This window comes from Dermacentor andersoni, chromosome 5, assembly GCF_023375885.2.
Source record: "Dermacentor andersoni chromosome 5, qqDerAnde1_hic_scaffold, whole genome shotgun sequence".
In the NCBI taxonomy this organism is placed as follows: domain Eukaryota; kingdom Metazoa; phylum Arthropoda; class Arachnida; order Ixodida; family Ixodidae; genus Dermacentor; species Dermacentor andersoni.
This window is the reverse complement of record NC_092818.1, coordinates 124772570-124791944: the sequence shown is the minus strand read 5'-3', so window position 1 is coordinate 124791944 and position 19375 is coordinate 124772570. Positions and strand designations below refer to the sequence as shown.

Genomic DNA, 19375 nt, shown 5'->3' with positions numbered 1-19375 from the left:
CGAATAGCTGGGCCTGCCCGCACATGCTGTCGCGCAATAGCTTTGGGGTGCCTGAAGGTTTAGATGCTATGGTGGAGCAATCGGGGACATATCAGCTCTTCTCCTGTCGTCTTTGCTCCCTGTGGCGGCTGCAGGAGAGGGCTCCCGCATCATTACAGAGGTACTGGTTAACTGCATTGTTCTCTACAGAATTGTGCAGTGAAACAATAAATGCTGGCTCTATGCCCTCATTGCGACAAATATATGCCTTCAGGTGCATCGTTCATTGAATAAAGCAAAAAGCTTTATAGAAGCATGTTGTTATGCGCTTACATTGAATGTCGTTGCTGATGGTCTGGCAAAAATCTTTTTATGTGTAAGAAGCATGGAGAAACTACACAAAGTCATTGCAGCTTGCTACTACAGTGTTGCTGCATAAGAGGTGGGGCACAAGACAGGAGGTTCACGTCACCTCTTCGCTGACATCACTTCCACTGGCTTCCCTTGTTTTCTTCCACTTCACTCGATGCGCAAGCGATGCAGAACAGCAGCTCGCAAAGTTATTGAGTAGTTGCATTGCTGCAACATGTGCAGTTGATAAAATAATTTTATCAATAAAATATTGCAGCATGACAGCTTTCCAATATACTAGGACACCTCCTCAGCTTCTTTCTAGCAGGTGTGGGAAGAGGAATTGTACATAATTTACTCATTTATGGGTCTCAAAGTTTATCTTGTAGGACCAACAAGTTTCGTGGAATATTGCTGGAGAACCATTGAGCAGTACTGATGCTTCCTCTCCTTGCAGCTCTCTGTGCGGGAGAATGAGCTCGTGGAGCTTCCAAAGGAACTGGGCCAGCTGACTAGGTTGAGGGAGCTGCACATTCAAGGCAACAGGCTCGCGCTGCTTCCTCCTGAGCTAGGTAAGTGCTAAGGTGCTTGTTGTACAGTGCTGAGACATGGTTGGAGATTGGCAAAATAACTTTGATGCTGTCTGTTGTACAGGGTGTCTACCAACCGGGAAAACCGGGAAAACCGGGAATTTTCAGGGATTTTGGGTAGTCTGGAAAAACTCAGGGAAAACTCAGGGAACTTGTGCCTCGATCAGGGAAAATTAGCTGTGATTGTATTGAAGGGGTCGAAAGTCGCGGTAATGCTGGCTCGAGCAACAGACAGGAATCGTATTGAATTGTCTTTGACGCCCTGTCGTTGGCTGGAGGAGTTGCCAGTGTATAGTCAACGACTTACTTTCCGGATGCCCGATAATTTGGACGGCTTCACGGCATGATTGCGTACCCCGTAGAGTCAATATATCAGAACGTCTCAAATTTCGGACGCAAGAAACGTTCCCCGTCCGATTTTCTGGACTTTTCGCCGTGACCGCAGGTCCGAAACGGCCTTAATCAAAGCCACCACCGCTGCCGTTTTTGATTACCTCGCCGCCTCGAATCGGCGCTCTTGCACGCAGATCCGCTGGCAGCCAGCCACCACTGCGGCAACGCTAGACCTAGCTGCTTCTATATTCGCTATTTACCCTCTTGCCGTTGGGTGCCATGTTTTTCTTTGAAAGAATTCGCTGCTGCCAGTAATGGCACCGACTCTGCCTTTGTGGTCCTCACGATTGGCTTAGAAGCTTGGAAAGCATGGCGCGTTGCATAATGCCGGTTCCCGAAAGTCAGCTTCGCCTGTGTACAGGAATGTTACTTAGTGAAGCATGCTCAAAAGTATTGCAGTGAAGCATAACAAGCGTTGGAAGGGGCTACTGCCACGGGACACAGTATGTATTCCTTAATTATACATGCGCGTGCCCGGTATCTCTTGTGACAGAACGACCACCGATATGCCTAATACATGTACCTACATGCCTTCAGAGCATTTTCGAATGTGCCTGTGGCGGTTTGAGCCCTTAAGGTCAGTAAGTGACATGCATTTATTTTTTCCAACTGGCCGATTTTTCGGACGTTTTCGTGGCCCCTAGGGAGTTAGAAAAATTGCACGTGGATTGTGCAACTGACCAAGAAGATGCTTCAAATGATCCGTGTGGCGAACGAGTGGCGGGAGGAGGACAAGAACAGAAACGACCTACGCATTGAGGAATGAACGGGAAAGGAAGCGTGCTGCCGCCATTTCGAAGGTGCTTGAGCTCAAGAAACAGTGTTGGCTGATGCGGAGGTGCAGGTGTCCCTCATCAAAACTAAAATAAACTCTTTAAAGCAGTGAAACACAACACTCAGGCGTCATGCGCAGGCTGAGAGTATGTCAGGACAGTTGAGGTTGACTTACGAGCTGTAGAGAGAGCATCTCAATTGTGAAAAAGTTTGGGCCTTATACAACTGTGCTCGCTATCAGTTGATAGAAATGGCTCATATTCGAAAATATTAGCTTCTGTATACATCCCCTTTTCATTCGTATTTGAGAACGTCCGACTCGATTTGCAATTTTTTTCGAAGACATATTATTTGCTGCGCATATTACTAACCTCTCCCTTCTAATCTCTTTTTGAATGACATAAACACTTCTCCTTAGTATTCAAATTGGATTAAATAGTGTTTTCTTTAATTTTTTGTATGTTTACTAGAGAGTGACAGCATCGGGCGATATGGTTTCAGCCTGTCTTGACATAAAAAATAGTTCTGCATCACTCAGGGAATTTTGCGAAAGCACTCAGGGAAAACCTGGAAAACTCAGGGAATTTCGAAATATCAACTTGGTAGACACCCTGGTTGTAACTGCTGTGCGTGTTTAAGGAGTTGTGTTAAAGTTGCAAGCTGCATATATCTTGTCATCGGCCTGCCTCACTTACGGTGCATACGTAGAGCACGCACCGCATACACCAAACCCTGGTTTGTTCATCAAGGAGGATCAAGCTGTCCGTCACCCGCCTTGGTGACTCTGTGGCTATGGCATTTCAGTGCTTAGCATGAGGTTGCGCATTTTTACGTAGTGGTTGCACATTCTTGATTGTGCTGGCCACATGTCGATGGAGGTGATGTACAGAAACAATCATGTAGTGTGCCTTGGGTTCACATTAAGCAACTGCAGGGGGTGGAAATTAATCCAGTGCCCTCCACTACCGCATCTATCGTAGCCCACTGTGCAGCTTTGGGGTTTAAAAGCTACAATTTCAAACCATTGGTCATGGCCCTGTGTACAGTTGAACAGGATCGCATGTGCCCACAAGTGACTGTTTGTACAGAATTTCATGGACATTGCTCACACTTTGTGTGGAAAAGAGGGAATGGTGTGTTGCCAAAGCATCGGGAAATCTGATGTTACATTCTGTTTCATGGTTCTGTCATGCAATGTTGTGTTCTAGGAAGAGCTTGCAGCTGGGAGACTTAGAAATGCTGAAGCAGGTCACATTTGGTGAGCTTGACATATGTTGCCACACAGAAGCACATGGACATTCGGTTGAAGAGACATTGCAGGTTAACAAATGCTTACCGTGCCAGTTCTGCAGATGCCAAAGGATTGCGCAAGATTGTCATAGTTAATTTTTCTTTTTATTCCCATCATGGTCCTGCCTCTCTCTTTAAAAATGCTTTGTAAATGTGAGTTTAAGCTAATTTGAGTTTAAGCTCATTTCAGAAGATAAATTTTGTAATTTCATAAGCAATAACAGTTGGAAAATCAAAAGTTGTAAACCGACAAATTCATAAAATTAGGTTTGGTAGGATATGGGTTGACCATACTCTATCCTAAATCTGTGTGTAGTCTTGCATCTGTTGTGTGGCAATCATGGTGTAGCACCCTACCATGTCAACCTTGCTAGCCATGTTTGATTCCCATTGCCAACACACCTTCTTCCTGCACCAGTGAACTTTGCCAGCAGTGACATCATTTCTGTACCATCCATTGTACAGGGACTTGCTTGTGTACAGAAGCATGAAATGTTTCTGCAGCGAGTAAGGTTGCTGCCTATAGACTTCATGCTTTGTGAATGAGAGTTACTGCCACATCTCATTCGGCCACAGTAGCATAAATGAAATGATTTATTTTAAGGTAGACACACCCATCATACTAGACAGCTTCAGAACCACATTCACATGCAAACGTAATGGATTATGTGCATAAAGAAATAGCTCCAAAGCCTCCAAACTCTATTGTGTGCTTTTGGCTTATGTATAGAGCGGTCCACTGTTAAAGGGAATGATTTAGTGCAGAGCATGTCCGGACTTTCCTCTGCTCCTAGAGTACAATTTGCCTTGATTTGCACCAGATAACTTGTTGGTAGCTCTGAGTCTTTTGCACACACTTATAGAGTGCAGTGACATTGCTTCTGCAGCCACTTGCAGCTGGGGTTCCAGCAAAGTGAGAGGCACACATTTGAGTGTTCCCTTCAACTGTAGACCGCACTGTACATTCTTGCATTGTCTGACATGCCTAAATATGTAGTGTTAAGAAATAGTGTTGCCAAGCCTGGCAGCACCAGTAACTCCTGCTTCAGTGCAAATTGTCTCTATGGCTCTCTTCTCATTATTGTTGGTCACCAATAAATAGTGAATTATGATTTTGCTTCCGGCCAACCAAGCTATACCACAGGTTGGGAGCAGCTAGCATGCCCAATTTCGGCGATTGTATATATTCCGGTTAACCTCCCTGCCTTTTGCATCTCAGTATATATCTCTCTCAACATATAAATGTCAGGATATGTGCTAGGGGATTGCCTTGTCTTCGACAGGTTCGTCACCAAATGGTGCCCTGTTAAAAATTTCTTTTACAACTGCATTCCCATACTAAAAATCTTCAAGGGGTGTGCACCATAGCATCCCGCACTGTGCTTGTGTTTAACGTGTGTAAGGCTGTGAACGCTATCCTAAAGCTGACCATCCATAAATGCCTTGCACGTTTCTTAGCTTCGGTGCTGTAATGAATATGTAGTGATGGCTTCATGCATGGCTGGTGGCAGCAAAGGATAGAAGCTACTTTGTTGTATGTGGCACAAGCCTGTCACTGACATTTTGTGCCTCTTGAGCATGGTGGCTCATGTTGTCAGGTTCAAAAGGGTTGCATAAAAAGACACAATGCTCTGTCGCTTTTTCCTTGCTTTCACAAGATACAGTAGAAACATGTTCATATTATCCTGTTAAGATTTCCTGGCGCCAATATTCGCGATTGAGAACATGAAAAATTACCCAATACAGTTCCACTTCTTTTTTACCGGTTTATACGTTCCCGAAAAAGACGAATCTTTCGGCACCAATGTTCAGTACATTGCCAAACTCGATTGTACGATAAGTTTTCCAGTCACTAGATCCCATGTAAAGGAAAGGCAGGAAGCGTTCACGATTGAGAACAGTAGTTGCCCACCATAGTGACTTCCCTGCAGTACTCGCCCACCTATGTCACGCAAAAATGCAGGCACACACCGTTTTCTCTTCTGGTACCAGCAAAGCTCTACCCCATTGCAATAAGCATCTTCACCTATCTGTTTCACAGCTCATGTGGTGTAATGCCATTGAAAACGTACTGCAAGGATTTAATTGACGATTACCTAGTGTGCCTCCGTTTCCTGCTGCAGGCTGTGCGAAGTGAGCCTCATGTTTCGCTCTGGCAGCATTGTATTCTGGTGTCACCAACCAGCTCAATTTCATTTTGTCTTCCCATTGCCAATTGAAAAGCACTTTGCAGTAATAATACAACAAAGCGCGTCTTGGACAGCTTAGGCCCCACTAGTTCTACACGCATCGGTGTTTCATGCCGCTACAAGGAGTGGGCATATCAAAACTTTCCGCCGAAACGCCATGTCCAAAGAAGCTGCTGACCTAGGCTCAATTCAAGGAGTGCAGTTGTAAGCTTGCCGAAGCTGCAAAAACGATAAAGCACATACCGGGCCACTCAAGCCTTACCAGCTCAACACGTGCCGGCATCTCGTGCTACAACGATTTGCACAATGAATGCTTATCGTTATGTTGTCAAATATAGTTGGGTCTGCCGAATTTTTAGTGGATTTGGATTGTACATTTTCCCAGTTTGTTGTTGCGTTTTCTTCTCCAAAACTTATGAATGAAGTTCTACTGTATTTCCTTGTTTGCTACAATGCCACAAGCTATTTAATGAAAAGCACGTCCTGTTTCATTTGTGTTTCCGAGGGGCTCAGGTGGACTGAGTCCATAAAATGAAATCTTCACCTCAGTGTGTACTCATGAGGGCATATAATATCCATGCTGTCGAATTTACCTCTGACAGGCTTGCATACTCACGTGCAGCTTATACAAAACATCAAGTATAAATGTTTCGAAGTTTCGAACAACAATATGTGTTGCAGTATGAAACTGAAGGGAACCGATGATGAAGGCAGGACACAAGACAACCCCCTATATACCTGTTTCTGCTTATCTCTGCAGGCAATCTTGACCTTGCAAGCCATCGTTGCGTCGTTCGCATGGATGACAACCCCTGGGTCGCCCCCATAGCTGATCAGCTGCAGATTGGTGTTTCCCATGTTGTTGAGTACATCCGCAGTGAGACCTATAAATAGTGAGTTTACTATTTTTGATTTCTTAATGCATTTTCATGCTAAATGCAGTCCTAACGTCAATTTTTTTTAGAGTTCCTTTGCTAATGGTTGCTTAGTGGCTGCCTAATAGACCAGTTGCAGCGGAGAGGTCTTAAAGGTCATGTAGTTCTCATAAAGTGTAATTGGTTATATCTGAGCAGGCTCATTCATATCATAATAGCTAACAGAACTGTTATGAAAATTAACTATATTATTTTTATGATGTGACACCCACAACAACCAATGTACAAATTATTATACTCGGAGTTTCATATCTCAAGAATGCTTATTTATGTGCAGGAAACTTAGTGCAAAATCAGTTGTAGCATTTTTGGCACTAAGCTTTTTTTGAAGCAGAGTTTCAGTGGTAGATAGGTCAGCGAATTGATGACAAATGAATTATGTGCTGATTGTGAATTATAACTCAAATAACATTTCATTGTTTTTATTTTTGTATGAATATACTTTCCATGGCCAGCTTAAAGGTGATCAAGTTGTTTTAATTAGCCTTCGTGTTGAATGATGTTAGGGCTTTCTGAGGTGAGCTGATTTTTTTATTTGACGAAGTTTTCAGCTGCAGATACAGACTTTGTTAAATAGAAGATTGCAGGGCAACTCTTTGTTGCTGTGCTAGTGAGTAATAGTGACAATGTGTAATAGTGGCAGAAAAGTAGAATTGCCTTGGAGCTTTGTAGATTAGGGCTCTTGTGTGGTTGTACTACTCTCTGTGTGCTGTAATGCAAATCAACACAAACTTCAGGCATGAACTTTAAAGCTAAATAAAAGGAACTTTAGACTGAACAGGGATTAGCAACAGTCTTTGACTGTGCCTCAGTTTTGCATTATCTCCACATAAACTAAAAGCTTTATTAGCCAGCTGTGGCAACCGATAAATGTAATCTAGTTAGAACCCTTATTCAGTAATTTCAAGAATGAACTTGTGTGACATATCCCTCCTTAACAAGTGCTCGGTTAGTGATTAGAGAAGGACTGGCTGAGCTCTCTGCATAGCATTGCGCATTCCGAGGAACGCATGTTCTACATTTAAACATGCCAGTGCCCAGCCAGTTCAGGCACTTGACATATGTGCCTCAGGAGTGCAGAGTGCAGCCTTAGCTCATAAAGCTAAGGTTTTGCTTATAACTCAGATTTAAGCTTTGAATACCTGTGGTAAAATCCTAATTAATTGTTCCTGTTTTACCAGTGTGGGTATTCACTTTTGACCTACATCATTGGCTGAGCCTCCTGCCTAACATTATGGTGTTTTCTGTTTCATCGAACAGTGTTCCGAGGAACGCATTTTCTACATTTAAACATGCCAGTGCCCAGCCAGTTCAGGCACTTGACATATGTGCCTCAGGAGTGCAGAGTGCAGCCTTAGCTCATAAAGCTAAGGTTTTGCTTATAACTCAGATTTAAGCTTTGAATACTTGTGTTAAAATCCTAATTAATTGTTCCTGTTTTACCAGTGTGGGTATTCACTTTTGACCTACATCATTGGCTGAGCCTCCTGCCTAACATTATGGTGTTTTCTGTTTCATCGAACAGTGTTTATGGCCGCAACACACACAGCAGCCTATCTCCTCCTCCCAAGAAGACCGACAAGAACAAGAAAGTGAGCAAAAAAAGAGACCACAACTGAGTGCACACTGGAAGGTTAACTCGACTAGTTCAGACAATGCTCCCTGTTAGTGGGCTTTTTGATGCTTCACTGTCCTTTGCTACCTTCATGACAGAACAAATACTATGAAGTATACGTCTAGCTTGCAGTGAATGTTTTGCTAAGGCATGGCCTTACTCCCCTAACGAACACTGAGAGTGATCATAGGGTGGCACCATGACGAGGATTCCGGAGCACTAGAGTAAGATGGTCAATATAAAGTGGACAGACTAGTGCGTGGAGGCCATATGCTTGATTGATCACCTTTTGGAACTTCACTTGTGCTGCTTGGCTCATTTTGGTGGCCCAGCACCTACGGCATTGCACTGCTGAGCCAATCACCGAAACTGATTGCTGAAGCTATCACCAAAAGTGAATAATCGAGACTCCTTGTTTTTGTTGCTCTCACCAATGTTAAATGCTTTCTAGAGGATTTTGCAGTTTACTGCACAATTGTTGAAAATGGAGCATCCTGTTATGCCTGTTTACTTGAGTAATGGTTAAATGGCCCGTATGAAGTTTGTCGGGGTTCGTTAAAGCATGGGGCTGTTTGACCACTACAGCATAGTTTTGTTAATTCAACCTTCATGGACTTCAAATATTTGTTCCAGTAATGAAGAAGGCTGAGTTAAAGGAAGCTTCTTAAGAATGTGGTATGACATGAGTTCTTCCCTGACCTGGATGTGGAAACCACATTGAATGACTGCCATTTTTTTTTTTGAAACTTAACTACCGGTGGTGCCTGGCTTGTTTGTATGGTTTGTAGCTGTGCTACAGCCTGTAGCACTGGAAAGGACAGCTTCTGTTTATACCTTTATGCTCGCTTCTCATTTCCTGTGCAAGCTTTGTGGCTATTAATATTGCACCAGGCATACAGTGTGCTTACCGTGTGTTCATGTCCTTATAGGAGTCATTAGTTATTGCTGTCCTCCTTTGCTCCCATTACAATGAAACACTAACTTTGTCGTAATCTGCCAGTTCTTGCAGTTCCTATCAGGCTTTTCTAGAGCATGGAAATAGTGTTGCCTCATAGTGTGTTCACAGTGTTTACCAGAGCCTGTGGGCCTAGTGACAACTTTTCTGCAGCTAGAATGGTCAGCTGCCATTCACACAGCGACACATTTTTAGTGAAGACCTATTTTCACTGAAAAGTCCGGCAATTTGGGCGGATTGGTAAAGTTGCGGTGCTACCTTTTCTTTGTCCGCATCTTTTTTGAGCGCTGTTTTACAGTCGCCATGCACCTGATTTCAGCCTGGTGCTGTGGGTGAATGTTGCCATTGCATTACGGAACATGCTGTTTATAATAGTAGGGACTATAATAATAGGGACGATCATGATGGTGAGTGTATGCGTATCGAAAACAAACACATAGTTTCTGTCAACGTTCGCTACATGCCTTGTCTCGTTTTTCTGTGCATTCTCATGTCCTAGTTAATGTTTACTGTAACAGCTTTGTTTTTGTGAGTAGCAGTTGTTAGTGGAAAATGAATGCAGGCCGTCATCATTTGTAACATTGGTTAACAGGGTTAAAGCAAGCAGCACTTAATCAGAACTTAATCAGCACCACATGCGTGCGTTAGTGTCTGCATGGAAAATGCAGAAATATTGAGTTGTCAGCAAGCTCTACTTGACTTTGTTTGCTTAGTCTTCATTTTTGGAACAAGCCATTGGATTTGTTCAGCTGTCCAAACAGTTGAATCCTCACCTAGTACATACCTAAAGTAATTTAAAACTTTTCACTGAATCATCTTTTGCTCATAAAATACAAAAAATATGCCATCAGCGTGAATGTCAGGTGACCCCAGTAGTAGGGTTTGCACAATTAAATCCTCTTGAAATATAGTTGCTATAAATACATGCATAAGAATGTCGCCATGTTTGCAAACTGATTAGTGTCACCAAATGTGTCCCTTGCTAAAGGCAAAGCTCTGGAAAGCTGCTCACTTCCAGAACTTTTGAAGCAACGCACATTTTTCAGCCGAGATTGGTGACTTTGTTGCATGTACGGGGCATTGCAGGTGTGTGGAAACCTTTCACTGCTCCTAGTACAGTTTGAAAGTGCTGTGAATATGAATGTGCCTTAGCATTGTTCATTTGTGCTATTACAGTGGCACTTAATGCAAGCTTTCCATTTCATTTGTGAAGGTGCTGCATCTATATTGTTGCCTTTGGTGAAATTGCCTTCGCAGTATTTTGGTGCTGTGCCTTATGCTTTATAAGCAGTGCTTTCAATAATCCTTGCAGTATTTGCCTTACAACTTTGCTTGCTTTATTAGAATCAATTTCACTAGGAGACTGGAAGAATATTATCATACAATATCTTTTAGTTCACTTATAATGCCTCTGTTTTATGAAGAGTGGTCACAATGATTATAATGCAGCCATGAATAATCTTACTCATCTCATATTTTTCATTGCTGTGGCATTGGACATCAGTGGTAGGTTAGACACAGGCTGTAGTGCTGAGCAAAAGCGATGTTCTGAAGGCTTTTCACAGTGAGGTGTGTGTATTGACGGGAAACAAGGAATCGCTAATCTAACCTGGGACAAACCAGGTGCATCTGGGCAATGATAAACATTTAAGCTTGATTGTGTAATGGTTGTTTCTGTCTGCTGTTTAATCTTATGTGTTATAACTTTCGCGATTCCTTGTGACAGTGAGCATTATGACTCTTAAACGTGAACTAAGTCATAAGTCTTTACTCCTTTACGACACATTGCACCTCTTGTGCACAATGTATGAGCCAAGTGTCTTCATATTCCTTGTGTATGCAGGACATTCTTATATAATTCTCCCCATGTTACGCTGAGATTTCCTGGCTGTAGGCTTTTCTTGGTGCCACACATTGTGTCACTGTTTGCACATGCCATTGTGGAAGTTGATAATGCATTTAGGGGCACGCACTACTATGTATAATGGGATATATATTTTATGGGCTGACAAATTTATTGTGGTTACTGACAATGTCAAAAACCTGTGACCTGTAATACGGAGTGAGTTGGACAGGAGACAGTAGTAGTACTCTTCTGATAAAGCACTGACACTGACTTCTTGGCAAACCCAGCTTCATGGCTGAGTTCACCGTGCTACAAAGATGGTGCTGAAGTTTTACACTCTCATCCAGCAGCATTGGTGATGAGCAGTGCTTGTATATGACTGCAGAACTAAGAATGTTCTTTGAACTGAACTGAACTGCACTAAACTTGGCCTTTTGTATCTTCTTCCACCTCCAAATGAGAAGGGAAGAACATTTTAGCTGCTTTTAGCTTTGCTGGCATGATTCAGTGGGCACCTCTTCTTGCGTCCTTGTCAGGATGTTTCACATGTCCACACTATTAAATGTAGATTGGGCACACAGTGATGGCGAAGTGAGGTGGTATGACATATGCGTGAGGAAGGGAGGATATTGGCAAAGGGAGAGGGTTTGAGTGAAAGCTAGAACTGCCGTGTCGTTGAAGTGTTTGGGTTCCACGCCAAATGCCTTGCAAAGTAGGCATGTCAGCACACCCCTGTCTATACCATACTCAATTACGTGGATTCAGGTAATGTATGCTTAATTTAAAGGGCCCCTCACCACGCCCCATAACAAATTTTGGTCATACGCTGTAAGTTGTTACATGTCGTCTAGGGAGCGTTCTGCCGCAAAATTCTTTGAGTCTGCTCATTAATAGCCAAGATAAAAATACTTCAGTGCTGCGAACCCATGATTTCGGCAGGCGGGCTCCACTGCCAAGCAAGACGCTCTCTCCACTTGCCTCGTCTAGCCTCCTCAAGCGAAATTCCTCCCCTGCGTTCTCCCATACCGGACCTCAAGGATCGCGTGACGCATACATCACAGGCCCCCCCCCCCCCCTTCATTTTTATCTCCTCGATTTTTGTTTTCAGCGCTACGCCCCTCCGCTGACGACGTCGCGCGCGAGCTGTTGTATCGTTCGCGCAGCATACAATTTTGCGCGCTGTGCACAAGGGCACATCACAAGTGGAATTCAGTGCTGTACGAATACTGAGGCAGAACAAGCAGTTCGCAGAGCATGAACGCGCGCTGGAACACGATAGAAAATGGCGTAGTTTCGGTACCTGCACACTTGACTGCACACGTGAGTGCAGGACCGTGCGAACAAGCAGACGGAGCAGAAGTACACCTTTCTTGCTTCTGTGCGAAGTAAAACATTCTGTATTGTGTGTTTTATTATTTCTCTAAACTTCAATTCGTCAATTCGAGCAACAGATCACACAAATAACAGATGGTGCCTTGAACAATTCTCGAAGTCACGTGTCACCACGAGCGACGTCACACTGCGGACCCAATAACGTAGGCGCAGGGATGCGAGTGCGTCACCGTCTGGCTTGGAGCGCAGCGGCTGCAAGAAGAAAGAAAAAAATGGCATTCGGATTGAAATTTCAGACCTCTCCGCGGCACGTAGCGATGTAATTCTTTGCAAACACGATCATTAGTGCGCATTGTATGCTCTGCGCTTGTCAGCTCAATATGGCTAGACCTGGTGAAGGGCCCTTTAAGTTGTCAACCTGTGAACATCTTTCTCCTCAGCGGTGTGAGTGCACCTGCTGTGCATCTGCTGCAAGTGTGAATGTTGGGTTGTGCAGTCTGTCTTAATTCTCTTTTTGTCTAAGCCAAATTATTACACTAACGAGAGAACAATGAAGCTGGTGCTTATGCTGTGGCTTTTCGCAAAAGAAGTGCCAAAAATGAATCGCACTGCTTAATGCTGCAGTTGAATGTGTTCTTGTCCTAATTGGATAAGCTTGATGGCACTGTATGAATGCAGTGCCTTAGTGTTATAAGGGGAGCACAGCACTGAGAGCTTCTTTGTGAGAACTGCTCTCTTGGTGGCTCTGCAGTTAAATCAGATGTCGTATGGATCTACTTGATATGCCATGGTTACGACCATTCATATATAGCAAGAAAGTTTAATTGGCTTGTTTGGAGTTGGTGAGCGCCAAAATGTTGCCACTGAGTGCAGCAGTGAGATTTTTCGCATTTAAAGCCAGCAAAATACAGTGCTTGTTAGGCTAGAGGATAATCAAAGTGGTAAATGACACAGTTTACAGTATGTGATTATGATAATCAGTACTATTTAGTTTTAGTTTGCTTCTGATGTTGCTCCTCCCACTACATATATACATGCATTCGGTTTTTTTTATTATATTTAATCCATTTTTGTGTACTTATTCATCACTTTGTCTGCCTCTAAGTTTCTTGGCCAGTGCACTGTGGTTCATCTTGTCCCAGAGAAAAACTGGTGCCAATCATTTCTTAATCGTTTCCGTATCTTATGTTTCATCTTTGTTAGTGCATTTTCCTATCAGCTGCTTTTCTTACTCTGCGTTTGCAGTTTAGTCTGAAAACAATGTCTTGAAGTGAATACATTGTCAGACAGTCCTTGTCTTTAGTTTTGTGTGGAACATGAAGATGCTTTGTTAGTGCAATCTGTCCACTCAGTTCACAAATTATTGTCACTGTTGCTGCGCGCGCATAAAATATTGTTAAGCAAGTGCCTGCAAGCTTCAGTTACTTGTTGAGCTGTTTTTGCTAAAATGTGGTCTTCTTTTAACAAGGTGTTTAAGCGCGCTCTTGGTTTAGACCTAATGATTTTCACTAGTCGCACAAGTTGAATAAAGTTTTTAATCTGTTTACCTGTATGTATCCCTTCTGCTTGTCTGTCTTTTATCTCTTACACATAACACACTAGCATGCTTGCTGTGCTGTAGTGGTAGGTATGGCTGCCAGTGTGAGCTATTCCAGTTTATCTGTGTAAGTTAGTACATAGGAAGTTGTAGCTGTTACTTTCTCTATGCAAATACATTTCAAATATGCAAATCATTTCAAATTCAGTAATGCTCTCAATAGGTGGCTACTGCTGCTGATTTTAATGACACTTTCTGCATTTTGAAGAAAAAGTTAACTTCTAGTGAGCGTGAAGAACAAATTTAGTATTTTAGGTATTCCAGTTACTTAAAAAATTGTATAGTTTTACCAAAAGGACTCGTAAGTGGAATGGTCTTTGTATAGAAGTAATGAAATAAATGTTATTTAGCGACCCAAAGCAAACTATGGCCTATGAGAAAGATCTGGATCGAAATTTTGTCATGGTTCATTTACAAATTTATTTTCTGCTGCTTTCATCACTGGCTCATATACACTGTTGTGTGTACTATTCCAAAAGATTGGCCATTCAGCTCATGGGCCGCAAATGCATTGAATTTGAGATGAAAGAACATAATTACCACGGGATGCATACACTGAGATTCTTTAATGTGCACAGAAATCTTGCTTAGATGAGTTAAAATACAGCTTTCTTTGCATACCCCCTACAGACCCCACAGGAAACTGGCTTATACAACGAAGGCACCTCTGTACTGCACAATAAAACATTGTCATGAGATAAAAACCTTCCCCCTCTCTGTGCTGTTATTAAACAATGTCCGCATAATGTTGGCTCATAGGGATCTAGAGCATACAGATCTCTTGATGGAGGAGTGTATCACATTCAACAGGTTCCTTAATTTTCAAAAATTTCGTATATATTAATTTCACCTGCTTTATTGCTGAGCAGCTGGGCATGTGCCAGCAGTGATGTGGCTTGCAGAGCACGGAATTTGAACCAACAATGTAGTGCCACTGAGCACACTTCTGCTTCATAAAAGAATGTGGTGATATAGAACCTGTACATACATTGCTGGCTAATAAGTATTTCTAAAGCACACAGTCCTCTTAAAGGAATAGTGCATGATATTCAGTGGCTTATCTTATTTTATTACGTTTCTCATACTTTGGGATGCCCATTCTTTGCCCAGTTGGCACACGCCACTGGGACACAAGAGGTGTAGAATTCTTTAATGTAGTAACCTTTTTGTCGTACTTCTGTGCGTATGCACCTGTCATCATGGGCATGTGCAGGGATTTTCATTAAGAGGACGATACTACATTGCATCGCCCCTTTCCCCATCTCTTCTTGCATGCTGTCCGCACTCCGACATTTTGCTATCATTCAATAAAGAACAAAGAGCCACCACAGAATGATAAGAGTATACCGTATTTACATGTAGATAACGCGACCTCAAATGCAATGCTAGGGATTGGCTTTTGGTCTCCCCGAAAAAGAAAAGCTTTATATTACGGTAACATGTGTCGCAAAACCCAAATTTAATGCGAGGTGCTTTCTGAGACTAGAAGTTTCTAAAAAAAGCGCATTATATTCGTGAAAATATGGTAATATTTATTACTTATGCTGCAATGGCTTATGAAGCTTGAATTTGCTAGGCTATTGTCTGGTACAAAAAACAATTATTAATGGCTTTCTCTAGTTTTACAAGAAAATCTACAAAGCATGATTGTAGTAAAACCATAAATGTGATGGTTTCTTCTTTGAACCCTCATTATTTAACGAAGACCCTTTGAAAGTTGCATCTACATCTTCCCAGAAATGGGAAACGACCTTCACAAAAATATTGCGTTGGGCTTTTCAGGGCAGTAGATATTAACAACTCTGGATGCTAACCGACATGGATAATAGGAGTAACGGTTCTAGCTTTTACTCATACTTTTCTCACCTGTTTAAAAAAAAAGCCTGCAATCTTTTCACCCATGCTGGATGATCGAAGCATAGCTCGTAGGCGGCTCAACGCCCTGCTCATCAAAAGGCAAAAGCAACAATTGTTGGTGCTCACGGGACATGGAACGAACAACTGTGCATTAACAGCTGCAATAACATGCCGCACGGTGTTTCACTGCCAATAAATTTGCATTCGAGACCGTATCACCAATCGATCGCGAGATTAGACACACGGCCGAGACTGAAGGCCGTATTAGCGGAGTGCGGATCCACATGCTGTCTCCCCTACGTGTCTGAAAAGTCCCAGCCGCGTGCGTGTGTTAATGTGATTAGCATTATGCCTGTTCGCGACTAACCTATTAACCGCCAGCATGGGTTACTGGGTATTCCATGGTCTAATGCAGCGTTTCTCAAATCGCGGGTCATGACCCCCATCATGAGCCTTTTTCTGTGGGTCGCGGGGGTAATGCGGGAGCAGAAATGCATTCTCAGTCCCAGTGCCCATACCCTTTCAATGCCGTTTTCTTTTATTATGCAGTGCGTAATAGTAGCTCTGACCTGGACTGGGAGAGAGGGAAAGGTAGGGAGGTTAACCAAGGACGTCCCCGGTGGGCTATCCTACACTTAGGGAGGGGGGAAAGGGAAGAACCTGGACCGCTAAACGGCAAGAAAAATGACGATACGAACCCTCAGTCACCACAAAGAAAACTTCACTGTACATGGCGTTCCAACCGCAGCCAGTTTTGTCTCGCCGTAACTCAAATTGGGCTTCTGCATATATGGTTGTATCAAGAAAGCAGATGCATCCTTCTCATTCAAATACATGATTAAAACAATCCTTGTTGAACAACACTAACAATTTGGGAGCTTTCTCTTCTGTAGTTAATGTATTTTAAATAAACTAAAATATAAATATATCTGGTGTGCACTGAAGAAAATAAATTTTCAGAAGGGGTATCAAGGTGGGTCATAGTAGGTTTGGTACTAGTAAAGGGGTCACATAATGGAAAAGCTTGAGAAACATTGACCTAATGTGTAGGACATTGGGCCGCTGTGCTGAAGGAACCAGCTTCGAAACCAACCATCGGACCAACTTGGGTCACTGGGTATGTGACTCTCTTCAATGAACCTTTTGCACGGCAACTTGAGTCAATGGGTGCGTATGAATATATTGGGTAGTGCCACGCGCAGACTTTGCAGTGGTGGCGCATGATGTCTGGAGGAAAGTGAGCGAGGAAGAAAATGAAGAGACGGGCGTCGTTCACTGAGCATCTTGTTCTTGCCATCTTCTGTCCCTCGCCCAAAAAGAAGCATGCAAGTGCCGCCGTGCCTAATCCGCTCGCTGCCGCCATTTGGCGGAGGCCTGCGCCACCCGTTCGAAACAAGACTGGGAGGGCAAGAGCCAGTGCCTGTCACTGATTACTTGCGTCATCATAATCGTAATAACCTTAGAGAGAACATATCCCCAATTACACACCCATCATAGAAAATATTCAATCATCATCTCAGAGGATGGATGTGCCGCCAATTTTTATGTTTATACTCGTTGACCTCTTCAGCGATTGAGGGTGAGGTGAGACCTGCTAGGCTGACGGCCCTACGGAGTGCGGTTACACGTGCGCTCCATTCCGTGCCCAAAAGGAATGTCGGCGACATGCGCGTTTTTAAGCGTGAAATGCTTTTAGCTCCCATTATCGGTGACCTCCAAGTGGCCTTGAGCCAAAAGCCAGAGCCGTTATCTGAGCACTCAAGCGGGATCATGCGGGCAACCTGTCAAAACATAAAATAATGCAGTCTCTGGCCCCCAGCCCTTTGTACAGGACCGCATGAGATAGGGTAGTTACTGCCCAAACCAGTTACAAAAAATAATTCTTTCGAGTTCATCATAATCTTTGTTCACAATACGACTCAAGCTGTAACTTCTGCGCTGAAGTTTGTCATTTCCAATAGCGACGTTCAAAAATGCAGATACTGGGCACTTGTACAATTAATTGTCATCTTTCGGGCGCTGAGCGCTGAACGTCAACGGCCCACGAGTTCCGCGGTGCGGGTTTTGCGTCATCTCGGGAGATGGCGCCACGCTGCGTGGCGCCTCCTCCGGGAGCGTCTACCCGCCGCGGTGTTTCAGCGGCTATGGTGTCACGCTGCTGAGCACGATGTGGCGGGATCAAATCCCGGCCGTGCCGGCTGCATTTCGATGGCGGCGAAATGCAATGAATTGCTGGCTCTCCCGTAATTGAGAGTAGATGTAAGCATGAAATGACAACCGGCAAAGGATATTGGTTGGAGATGATACTAGCCACAATGTTAAGATGGGTGTAGTGCGTGTTCGCAGCGGCACAATGCCACCACACCACACCGCGTGGCTCCACACTGCACTGGTCCATATGGACACTGCCCAGCTAGAAGAAAACCGGTTGAAGGCCGCACGACAGGCAGCGAAAGACGCCAGGGAGACAGCGCGTACTGCCTGGCTAGAAGAATGAATTGAATTCTGTGGTTTTACGTGCCAAAACCACGGTTTGATTTTGATGCATGTCGAAGTGGGGGACTCCGGATTAATTTTAGCCACCAGGGGATCTTTAACGTTCCCCCAATGCAGGTGACAGGAGCGTTTTTGCATTTGGCCTCCATTGAAATGCAGCCGGCGCGGCGCATCTCGGTGCAAAGCGCAACACCATAACTACAATGTACCATAAGCGCTGTCACCGCGGCGGGTAGAAGCGCCTGAAGGAGGCGCCATACAGCTTGGCGCCATCTCTCGAGATGACGCAAAACCCGCGCCGCGGAACTCGCGGGCCGCTGGCGTTCAGCGCTCAGCGCCAAAAGATAACTGTGTGTGGCTTTTCAACGTTCGCTATTGGAAATTACAAATAAAACTTCAGCGTACTAGAAATTACAGCTTGAGTGATATTGTGAACAAAGATTATGAAGAACTCGGAAGCAATATTTTTGTAACTTGTTTCGGCAGTGACTAGCCTATATTGTGCGGCCCTGTACAAAGGGTTGGGGGCCAAAGACCGCATTATTTTATGTTTTGACTGGTTGCCCAGGTGATCTAGTTTTGCTTTCACAAACTTGCCCGGATAACGGCTCTGGCTTCTGGCTCAAGGTCACTTGAAGGTCGCCGACAACGGGAGCCCGAAAAATCAAATCGTGGTTTTGGCATGTAAAAACATACAATTGATTCTTCTTCTAGCTGGGCAGTGCGCTCAGTCTCCCTGCGCGTCTTTCGCTTCCTGTCGTGCAGCCGGTTTCCTTCTAGCTGGTCAGCGTCTATATGGACCAGTGCATTGTATGGTATGGTGTGGTGGGGTGTGCCGTTGCGAACATGCACTACACTCATTTTAAGATAGTGGCTAGTATAATCTCCAACCAATCTCCTTTGCCGTTTGCCATTTTATGCTTACATCTACTTTCGATTACGCGAGTGCCAGCAATTTTTTATGTTCGTACTCGTAGACCTCTTCCACGATAGAGCGCGAGATCAGACACACGGGCGCCCGATCGGAGTACGGATCTACGTGCGATCTCCCCCATTTCCGAAAAGATCTGTCGGTGACGTGCACGTTTTGGCCAGCAGCTTCACTGTTTTGGACCGCTGTCGCCAAGACAACGTGCCGATCCCGCGTGATAACAGCGGTTGCACGGTTGCGTATTT

At 43.9% G+C, this 19375-nt stretch overlaps 1 protein-coding gene across 1 annotated transcript in view; it reads left to right on the top strand.

The window, feature by feature from the left end:
* The window catches only part of ics (ras suppressor protein 1), a 53781-nt gene extending 39980 nt beyond the window's left edge, over positions 1-13801 (top strand). Inside the window, exons 7-9 of the mRNA XM_050178479.3 lie at positions 788-902; positions 6327-6459; positions 8027-13801. Coding sequence (XP_050034436.1) covers positions 788-902; positions 6327-6459; positions 8027-8120 — 342 coding nt within the window. The 3' untranslated portion in view covers positions 8121-13801. The remainder of the gene's footprint in view (positions 1-787; positions 903-6326; positions 6460-8026) is intronic.
* The last annotated feature ends 5574 nt before the right edge of the window (positions 13802-19375 follow it).